An 11,790-nucleotide genomic window follows, 5' to 3' on the forward strand; every position below is an offset into this window, starting at 1 on the left:
GTTTCATTTGCTGCATGAGGAAACTGTCAGACTCTTCACTGTAAATTGACATAAGCAAAGCAACACTGCTCGGCAAGGCAAGAAACTGCTAAGAGGCCTCAAGTTTAATTCAATATGACATCTGTGAGTGCATTTTTCCCATAATATCTCCCTTGCACCTTAACAACGATTTTATTTTTTATTATTATTATTAATTTAGCACAAACAATATCATATAAAAAAACAAAAAACAACATGAACAATCAACATGACCGGGATGTGAAAAGGGGGGGTATGAAACCCAAAAGGGCTTACAGTATATGAAAACCTCACCCACATATTCAAAGATCAAATTTGTTAAAAACAATAACATAGGAAATAATTCCACAATAATGAAAAATAAGTAGAAAAGTAAGTGATTAAAGAATGAATATAAGGAAGTAAGGAAAAAAATACGTACATAAATGAATAATACAAAACAATAATAATGAATGAGATGATTGCCTATAAGGAAATAATAAGAAGTGAGAGAGGGAGAGATAAAAGAAAAACATGACAATAGATTGTCTTATGTTTGATGGTACATGGTTTGACTGATGAGGTACTTTTTGAGAGCCTTTTTAAATGATGTTAAATTAATATTTTTTTTCAGATGGTCAGGTAGCTGATTCCAGAGACGTGGACCTTGATAACGAATTGAAAATTGCCCAAGAGCAGTTCTAAAGAAGGCAGTGTGGAGGTTGGAAGAGTTTCGTAGCTATGGACTTGGTTGTTGGACATAAATATATGAGAGAAACTATGAAGTAAAATATTCATTCTATGCTGAAACACAAATAAAGAGATCTGATACACATTGATATCATAAACATTCAAGAAATTAAGTTTTTGAAACAGAGGACCTGAACTTGCAAGTGGCTCAGAGTATGTAACCATTCTAACAAATCGTTTCTGTAAAGTAACACGGTGTTTGAGGTTTGTTTTGTAAGTGTTTGGCCATACAAGATTGCAGTAAGTGAGAAAAGGATATATTAAAGTATAATAAAGTGATATAAGGATTTTTCTGGGTAAAACATGTCTTTTTCTTATTTTTTGGTACGACTAACATGTATGAAGTTTTTTTTTTTATATTTAGAGAAATTTATTTTTTTGGAACCAGAGATTCACTTTTGTAAGTTCAGCATTTGTTTGAGTAGCCTAATTAGGTCTTCATAACTTTGATTCGACATAAACATATTCACATCACCAGCAAAATTGACAAAAAGCATGCTTTTTGAAACCAGATATAAATCATTTACATAAATAATAAAAAGCAAAGGGCCGAGAATAGATCCTTGCGGCAAACCACATGTTAACTTCCTATAGCTAGAATCAGAACCATTCCAAGAAACTGTTTACGGTTGTTCAGATAGTCACAGAGCCATTGGAGCTCGATTCCCCCGATACCATACATCTGCAATTTTTTAACCAGAAGACTATGATCAACGGTATTGAAGGCTTTGGAAAGGTCTATAAAAACCCCAATATTAAATTCATAATCCAATGCCGTTGAAAATCAATTAGTTGAACCAGAGCCATCGCAGTAGAGTGTTCTTCTCTAAATCCATATTGATGAGAATAGAGGAGATTGAATTCATTTAAATACTCTGTTAGTCTATTGTACACAATTCTTTCAAGTACTTTGGCCAGACAATACAGAATGGATATTGGTCTATAATTTGAGTACTGCTACACATTTCATCAGATTTATGTACTGGGATAACTCTGGCCCATTTGAACTGGTCAGGACAACGACCTGTAACAAGTGAGCAATTCAATATGTGAAGAAGATGTTTCATAATGGCAGGCAAGCATTTCTTGAGATGACTAGGCTTCAGTCCATCATGACCAGCTCCTTTAGGTTTGAGTTTGGTCACAATGTCCTCAAGCTCAGCTTGCTCAATCATCCTGAACCTGAAATGTTTAGGAGGAGCCTGTATTTCAGGAAGTGTCATAGAACTAAGGTAGCTATACTGGCAGCAAGTGAGGGTAACGATAATCAAACATCTAAAAAGAAATTAAGTCTTTCCATGCAGTTGAAAATGTAATTTATATGATGCAGTATTATTGATGTAGCTAGCTGAATTGTTGCCCTCACACACCAAACTCATACCCACAGCCGTCTCGAGATGTCCATTTATGTAAACACATCTTGCAACATGAAAATCCCATTGGTCCTGAACTCCTCAGGTTGCCAGGTTTGAATGCTGTCACGGTTCAATTCACATGTGAAAGCAATTTGTGATATTACCAGAGACGTTCTAATATGAGTGAGCCTAGAAGGACTTTGATATTACACAAAATTATACAAAGTGTTTGATACGTATTATTTTTAAAGGTATGGTGATTAATTCATAAAAAAACATAAATATGTAAACATTTGCATTTTTACACTGAACGCAGATGACGGTTTTTGCCTGAAAGCACATATGAAATAATATAAGGCAGACTTTACTTACTACTATCATTAATATATGCCTAAATATTGTAAGCTGTTCAGCAGCTGATGTACAAAGTGCTCCTGCAGGACGACGGACAGCCCACCCACTGCACGCTCTGCTAGGAGGAGTCAGCAGCAAACCTGGCAACACCAGCAGTCGCTTTGTTAACACTTCATTGAGCCAAGATGGCAGACTACGGCGAGCAGGTCAGCGATGCGGATAAGGTATTTCTTCATAAATTTCACACTCAGATCATTCATTCACATAAAAGCTTTGGTGTTGGACGTGGCAGTGCTGTAGTGAGCCGTTACCGTGTCGCTGTGTGTCCCCCGGGCCGCTGAGCCTCAGCAGGCTGTATGGCTGTTTGACAGCTCAGAGTTGTAGCACTGTTGTTTTACATGATGTTCCTGAGCACAAATACCTGCTGTGAGTTAGACAACTTGTTATTCTGTCTCTGTCTAATCAATAATCGCATAAAGGTGTGTCCGAGAGCGATGTCTGTGTGCTTTTGGACTGAATTTAAAAATGCTGAGCTAATGCTAAATCGTAGGAAGTCGAGCTACTTCCTGCATTTACTGTACGGATCATGACAGAGCATCGGCTGCATACCACCAGCACCCACACCCAGGCTGCTGGGACTTGATGTCGCTGGCTACATACACCGGACTCCAGCCAAACTCTACTTGAAGTCAGTCACACGAATCACTCTCCAGTTCGCGGCTCCTAACTTTTAGCACCACGGTCGCAGAGGTGGTGTCCCTGCGGTGCTGTCGGGGCTTGAACCGGTGTCCGGCTGCTGCTGCTGCCGCCGCCTGCGTCAAGCTGCTACATGTTGGGAAAACACCGCTCTGCATTCCTGTACTACTACTACAGGAATGACCGGTCCATCAGCTAGGGCTAAACACACACACAGGGAAGCTCTGAGATAAACGCCAACAAGTCTGAGCAGTGGAAGAGTTAAAACCCCTTCATTTGGACTTATTGTCAGATATCTATTCCCTTCTTTATCTGATGATCTCCTGATGTTCATGGTGGAGGATCAGAATCTGAGCCCGGCTGAGCTCTCAATGCACTATTGCGCTATTCAAGAGCAGGGTTTAATAAACTAGGTTACTCATTGTGATGATGTCCCCTGGCTTCGGCCGGAGTCGGACAGCCCCGTTTGTAGGTCAGTTCCAGCTGCAGCCTGGAGGCTCAGTGAGCTGTCTGCCTGACAGATGGCAGTGGCACTACACTGTGATGTGGACGGGACATCAGGGTGCAGGACTGTGTAAAGCTGTGAAGGTCACTGTATAAAGACAGATGGATTATTGCAACTCCCTCCACAGAATACTCATCTAATTGTCTACATATTACAGTTCACATTATAGCAGCATTTAAAGCTCCTTCCCTCTTTGTCAGTACATGCTTACACATGCATACTGGCTACTAAGAAAAGCCTCTGGGCTATACCCTGCCTGCCATGTAAGGAGTGGCCAAAATAGAGCTAACAAGCCGGCAAAAGTTAGCAGGCTGCTCTCTGCTTCACTCTAGTGGTTGTTTGCAGGGCTCCCATGCATTTTACCTGCTAAACTGTATCTCAAAAGAGAAGAAATGGACTCTAATCCCCATAAAACAAAGCAGCAGAATTGGCTTGTGATTGAAGCAGACCATTTCTATTCTGTTTTTTGTTTTTTTCAAGCAAAAAAATAAAGAACAAAAAAAACAAACAGGTTACGCTCAATCTTCAGTGATAATGTGATACCTCTCTCTATTTTTAAGTTTTATGAGAAGACTTATGATTTATCTACAGGTCCGTATTGCAGCCAATTTTGTGATGCACGCTCCTCCAGGGGAGTTCAATGACGTCTTCAATGGTGAGCCTTGTTTGTGATTGACATATTCAGTCATACCTGTGGTTCATTGGGTATGGGAACTAATTTGTTCATGCTTGTGTCTTGTTAATTCTTATTTTCAGATGTGCGTGTGCTGCTTGACAATGATAACCTTCTCAGAGAGGGCGCGGCTCAGTGAGTGTTTTTTCTGTTTTATAATATGACTAAATATTGATGTTATGGCTGTGCATGCAACAAACCGAGTTGTTTTCTCTTTGGACGCAGTGCCTTTGCCCAGCACAACATGGATCAGTTCACTCCTGCTAGAATTGAAGGATACGATGATCAGGCAAGTTTTTTTTTTTTTTGTATTTCGTCTACTTGGTCTTTTTTCATGTATTTATGGATATTTATATATTTTTCATATATCTTTATTGTTATTTATTGCTCTCTGTTTTTATCAGTGTCAGGCATGGAAATGAAATTTCGTTCATAAAATGTTTTGAATGACAAATAAGAGAGATCTTTGTCTTTGTGGTTCCTTACTGAACCACAGAGGTTATATCATAGTGTTAATTAAGACAATACTTGAATAAACAGCAGTTTTCTCTATGTGTTTTCCATGTAGGTCCTGATAACGGAGCATGGAGACTTGGGTAATGGTCGCTTCTTTGACCCTCACAATAAAATCTCCTTCAAGTTTGACCACCTGAAGAAAGAGGCCAGTGACCCCCAGCCCCACGAGGGCGAGGCAGCCCTCAGGTCTTGGAGAGACGCCTGTGATTCTGCCCTGAGGGCCTACGTCAAAGACCACTACCCCAGTGGCGTCTGCACGGTAAGACCGCTCTCCCAGCCTGCACAGTAGCTGCCATGTGCAAGAATAAATAATCAATCACCCTCTCGTCGTGTTCTATCTGCTGCAGGTTTATGGGAAGACAATCGATGGCCAGCAGACCATTATTGCTTGCATCGAGGGGCATAAGTTTGAGCCTATAAACTTCTGGTAAATTGATAGAGGATCTAATTGAAAACTTCCTAATCAGATTCACTCAGACACTTATGCCTGAGCAGTGTAGAGGTGGTGATGTATTACTGCTTTCAGTTTTCAAATGTGCTCCATTTTCTGTTCCCAGGAACGGTCGCTGCCGGTCTGAATGGAAGTTTAGTATCTCGCAATCCAGAGCAGAGCTGGTTGGGGTCTTGAAAATACAGGTATGTTGATTGATTATTTTAAATTGTATGAGTTGCTGGGAAGTTAGTTTTATTTCACTGTTGGCAGCTATGCAGCTCTTCAGTCTGTATTCATTCTGCTTATCCCAGGTACATTATTATGAGGATGGAAATGTGCAACTGGTCAGCCACAAAGACATACAGGAAACATTTACTGTGTCTGTGAGTATTTTATTTTTTAAACGTTGAAGAGTTGTTGTATACAGGAAAAAAATGCTGAATCTTGTTTAAAGCAGAAGTAAGCGATCTGGTCGTTTTGGCTAACTTCTTGTCAGCCGATGGAGTTAGCAGTCCCCGCCCTCGTCCCTACGTCACCACATTCACGCGCATCCCTTGGCTGCACACACAGAGAGGACCGCCCCTTTATGCCGTTCTCTCTCCTCATTGGATAAAGGTTGTAGGATACAAGGAAAGTTTTCTCCTCGGCTTACAGCAGAGCAGAGTGACTGACAGACCCGTGTTTCGGACCAAACACTCTATATTAGTGATTGCTGTCAGAAGATATAACTATTTAGGACTTATATTAACACAATTCCGCTTACTTCTGCTTTAACCATGGTCCCCATTTTCATAGTTCAAGTGAATGTGTTTTGCTAATAAAAGTGGAAACTGCTTATATGGACACATTGGATCATTTCATATTTGATTTATGTTCATATGTGTTGAAAATTGTTAGAATAACTCAAGAGTGTGTGTTTTGTCAGGATGAGAGCAAGACTGCAAAGAATTTGATGAAAATTATCGAGAAAGCAGAGTATGAATACCAGGTATGTGGGCTTTAAGAATCAAGAGTGACTGAAAATGAGTGTGTCATTATGTGCTTTACTGAACCACACATTTGCATGAATATTTTTTATAGTCTGAGTTTCATATTCATATTTCTCCTATGAAAACACATTCTGTTTACTACTGGAATAATGAGCTAATAATAGTTGAATTGCCTTATTTTCCAGGTTTTTCTGAGAAAATTAGCAAACACACAAATATGAATTGGCCATTGCAGTTTTTATTCAGTATTTTTAGGACTTGTCAAACCATTTAAAGTTGAAAAATAAGACTCCAAAAATAATCATTGTATGTACAACACAAAAGAAAACTGGACTCACTTGCCGCTCTCACACATTTCAACTTATTATATATATACAGTATATATTTCCCCTTGATGGACATGACAGATTAGGATGCAACTCGCTTGTTTATGTTTGTGTGACAGGTGGCCATCAGTGAGAACTATCAGACCATGTCAGACACCACCTTCAAAGCCTTACGCAGACAGCTGCCGGTCACCCGCACCAAGATCGACTGGAGCAAGATCCTCAGCTACAAGATCGGCAAAGAGATGCAGAACGCTTAGAGGACAGAGGCTGTTGGGGTTTACAACAAACTGATATGGGAGAGGATGAAGCTCGCGCAAAGCGTGTGATGCAACATAATGTCCTGTATGTCCCTCTAAAAGAGACATCACAGCTTCTGTTGAGCACTAAGAAGGGATGCCTTCACTTAAAAAGACATTGAGTGGTGTAACTGCCACTCATTTGCAAACATATATTATTATTATTTTTCAACAAACAATGCCTTTTAGTGACACTGTGAAAGTTTGGGTCATTTCCTGCCATTCAAACTCTCTCTCTCTCACACTCACACACACACACACACACACACACACACACACACACACACACACACACACACACACACACAAACAGTTACTGATCCCTCAGTGCTTCAAATGGACGCACATCCTCCCAAAGCCCCACTGACTTTCATGTAGCAACTAATTTACACTTTCTATAAAACGTAACTGATGAGCTTACCAATACCTCTATAGTTTTTTATGAACAGAGGGAAAATGTTGTATGCAATTTGATATGTTATCTGACTGGAAAGAGACTTGACAGCGCCAAATAACTAGGTTTCTATAGTAGCTGAGAAAAATCCTGTCTGTACATGTTTATGCATTCCTGCATTCCTATTTCTGTGTGCATGGAAAAGCATAAATGTCTTTTTCTTTTCCCATTCACTGACCAGGTTTTGTCTTCCCTTTTGAAGCTTCTTTCTTTTATTTCTCTCTGTTATAGGGAGATGTTTTCATTACACCTCCACTCCCCAGATTGATAAAGTATTGGTGTCCTCTTGCCAGCTGTTTGCCTTTAGCTTTTGCTATATTTTTTTATACAAACTGTAAGTACATTTATTATTCATGAAATAAAAATGTTGCACCAAATACAATCATACAATATAGCATGGATGATTATTTGCGTTTGACATGACTCGACATGTTTCTTTTTCTAAGACAACCTGGGTGCCACATCCAGATTTAAGGTACATAAGTACATAAAATTTAAAGATTTGTACATAATGTAGACATTCTCTGGAATCTGAGTAAAATGCTAACTGAATAAATATAAAACTAAGCTATGCACAATATGTCACTTAAAATTACATTCGCCATATTAAGTAGGCTATATGGCTGTTTGTCTATAAGTCCATTCGGAAAATATTTAAATTAATATTATAGGCTGCTGTTTCTGTGCATTTTCTTTTTTCGTTTGTGGACTGATTGGGGAAATTTGGGGAAAAAACAAAAAGTTATTAGCAGTGGCGGCTGGTGAAAAATATTCTAGGTGGGGCTGTTTGTCCCTTAAGTTTTTGGTGACCATCTTGATAAAAGAACCCCATACCAATTTTTAGGGATAAACATTAATTATTTATTTGCCTTCATAAATCAGCAGTTTGACAGATAATGACAATGAACAAACAGTAGTCTTTCACTGGTGGCACACAGTGGACGTGGAATATACAGCAGTGATTAATGTTAACTATAGACGAAGTGTGACAGGAACACTATAGGAGGAGCATAACGTGATTAAGTTTAGTCTGACCTGATGTGAGATGTTAACTTAACTGCTGCATTATCAGGTTTGATGATGAGTCTAACTGTGAACGTATTGGTCACACCTGTAAACATATTGAACAGTGCTGCAGCCTGATGCTCCTCATCACAGACGTCCTGTCACAGCCTGGGTGAGTAGTTTCCCCTGGTGTCACTCAGGAATAACAGTGTCCAGTCCAGTGTCCCAGAAGCTGGATGAACTAATAAAAACGCTCTCGGACGAGCTGTGAACGCACCGCGGACGAACCAACAGCATGTAGTCCAAAAGTTGTCTCCGAGCATCAAGAGAGAGCAGTCTCTGACGTGCCGGTTAACGGTGCTCCGGTCCTCCGGTGCTCCTCTCACACACTACGGCCTCCTGTCACATCATAACAGCCTCCCGCCACCGGCCCACAGAGTTTTATCCACCTGTTCATTGTATTTTCTCACCGTGAAACTGTGTTTTTCATCCAGCTGTGAAGCTCTGCTGCTAGTCCTGACTTCTGCCTAGCTTGGCTAACGTTAGCTGACAGCACCGTTCATGTGTCCCTTGAGAGTTCATGTTTTGTAATCCGTTCAGATAAATAGGTCTAACTCCAGTAACAGTCCGTGTGGTATCTGTCCTCACTCTTTTAAAAAAGTAAATTATACGGGAAACAGAATTTGAAACAGATGAAAACTCCATAGCCATCCTGGTACCGAGGACAGCTCCTCGGTTAATTCCCCCCTCGATTTCTGGTTGCCACGGGAGACCAAAATGTTTGGTTTGGGGCGATATTTTCTGCGCCCCAAAAGCATAAAATCCGACGACGCTGATTGGCTAAATTACCTGTTGCTCCGTATATTTTTTACTTAGCAACAGTCACTGATTGGCTGAGCCGGTACACTGCTCGGGCGACTTCTCCAGCGCCCCAGACACAGAGCGATAGATATAACAGAGACAGTAAATGAACCTGTAGGCAAATTAGCCTCTAAATAATGGTTTTATTTTATATACAGCTCGATTTTAAGAATTCCTATCACATTCACAGGTACAATAAGGAAAAAATATTAATTTTAAATTATTATTTTGAAAAAAATAATAATCATTAAAATTCGCTTTTCATCAGGGGGGGCGGCGCCCGAGCGCCCTCTATTGACCAGCCGCCACTGTTCATTTGTTTATTAACTCAAATGCTCAAATAGTTATTTTCCCTCCGATCAGTACGCTAACTAACAAAAACTCAGTTGTCATGTAGCCTATCATCATGTTCACCTAAGATTTTTTAAAATTTATTTAACCTCACTAATAACCAGTGGCGGCTGGTCAATAGAGGGCGCTCGGGCGCCGCCCCCCCTGATGAAAAGCGAATTTTAATGATTATTATTTTTTTCAAAATAATAATTTAAAATTAATATTTTTTCCTTATTGTACCTGTGAATGTGATAGGAATTCTTAAAATCGAGCTGTATATAAAATAAAACCATTATTTAGAGGCTAATTTGCCTACAGGTTCATTTACTGTCTCTGTTATATCTATCGCTCTGTGTCTGGGGCGCTGGAGAAGTCGCCCGAGCAGTGTACCGGCTCAGCCAATCAGTGACTGTTGCTAAGTAAAAAATATACGGAGCAACAGGTAATTTAGCCAATCAGCGTCGTCGGATTTTATGCTTTTGGGGCGCAGAAAATATCGCCCCAAACCAAACATTTTGGTCTCCCGTGGCAACCAGAAATCGAGGGGGGAATTAACCGAGGAGCTGTCCTCGGTACCAGGATGGCTATGGAGTTTTCATCTGTTTCAAATTCTGTTTCCCGTATAATTTACTTTTTTAAAAGAGTGAGGACAGATACCACACGGACTGTTACTGGAGTTAGACCTATTTATCTGAACGGATTACAAAACATGAACTCTCAAGGGACACATGAACGGTGCTGTCAGCTAACGTTAGCCAAGCTAGGCAGAAGTCAGGACTAGCAGCAGAGCTTCACAGCTGGATGAAAAACACAGTTTCACGGTGAGAAAATACAATGAACAGGTGGATAAAACTCTGTGGGCCGGTGGCGGGAGGCTGTTATGATGTGACAGGAGGCCGTAGTGTGTGAGAGGAGCACCGGAGGACCGGAGCACCGTTAACCGGCACGTCAGAGACTGCTCTCTCTTGATGCTCGGAGACAACTTTTGGACTACATGCTGTTGGTTCGTCCGCGGTGCGTTCACAGCTCGTCCGAGAGCGTTTTTATTAGTTCATCCAGCTTCTGGGACACTGGACTGGACACTGTTATTCCTGAGTGACACCAGGGGAAACTACTCACCCAGGCTGTGACAGGACGTCTGTGATGAGGAGCATCAGGCTGCAGCACTGTTCAATATGTTTACAGGTGTGACCAATACGTTCACAGTTAGACTCATCATCAAACCTGATAATGCAGCAGTTAAGTTAACATCTCACATCAGGTCAGACTAAACTTAATCACGTTATGCTCCTCCTATAGTGTTCCTGTCACACTTCGTCTATAGTTAACATTAATCACTGCTGTATATTCCACGTCCACTGTGTGCCACCAGTGAAAGACTACTGTTTGTTCATTGTCATTATCTGTCAAACTGCTGATTTATGAAGGCAAATAAATAATTAATGTTTATCCCTAAAAATTGGTATGGGGTTCTTTTATCAAGATGGTCACCAAAAACTTAAGGGACAAACAGCCCCACCTAGAATATTTTTCACCAGCCGCCACTGCAAATGAATCAACAGCTATTATGAAACCGTTGTCGAATCAGCAAGGAATTCCCTGATTTTAATTTACTTTATAAAAAGCTAATAAGCGTTTAAGGCAACTAGGTGTGATTTTTTTATAAAACCCTACGTGGTGTTCAACTGCCGGAAGCGACCCATTTTCGGGGGAAGAGCTCTGTACCTGCTCTGTCGGCGTTTATGTAATAACGGCCAGGGGCTGTCAACAAAAACAGGTCTGAGAGATTTCTGTAATTGTCACATGTGATCAGAAGAAAAACGTTAACACAGATTTTTTGTTTGTTTTGCGAAGCAGATAACGAGGGGTGAAGAATTAGAGCATCAGTTTGTGGCTTCCCTCTGGTGTTGTGTTTTCATTTTCCTTCTGGTAAAATAAAATGGCGACGCTCCCTCCTGGGGCTCGTTGGGGAGCGTTCACCAGCCAGAGGTTTGCGCGAAACTGTGGCAAATAATTGATCTACAAATCATTATTTTGTTGTTTCAACACTAAAAAACGAATGACAAATCCACGCTTTGCGTAAACGTTGCACTCCCATACACTACGAATGCGTACACGTCGCGCAAAAATGCGTAAATATGGGGACGCTCCCACTGTCCCTGACACCAAACAGCCAAATTAATACTTGAGGATACTGAGGGGTAATAAAGAGTTAGTCAGCAGATGAACTTCCTCTTCTCGGGC

The 11,790-nt window shown here is 40.6% G+C and overlaps 1 protein-coding gene across 1 annotated transcript; it reads left to right on the top strand.

The window, feature by feature from the left end:
- Positions 1-2,614: 2,614 nt before the first annotated feature.
- LOC146987693 (F-actin-capping protein subunit alpha-1-like) lies at positions 2,615-7,729 on the top strand. Its single transcript, XM_085777036.1, has 9 exons — positions 2,615-4,312; positions 4,414-4,465; positions 4,556-4,619; positions 4,899-5,105; positions 5,194-5,273; positions 5,404-5,482; positions 5,591-5,662; positions 6,205-6,267; positions 6,714-7,729. Exons 1-9 carry the CDS (start codon positions 4,222-4,224, stop codon positions 6,852-6,854), a joined length of 849 nt encoding a protein of 282 aa, XP_085633162.1. The 5' UTR covers positions 2,615-4,221; the 3' UTR covers positions 6,855-7,729.
- Positions 7,730-11,790: the final 4,061 nt, after the last annotated feature.

Source organism: Trachurus japonicus, chromosome 5, assembly GCF_045865225.1.
Source record: "Trachurus japonicus isolate A0001 chromosome 5, Traja_1.0".
NCBI lineage: Eukaryota > Metazoa > Chordata > Actinopteri > Carangiformes > Carangidae > Trachurus > Trachurus japonicus.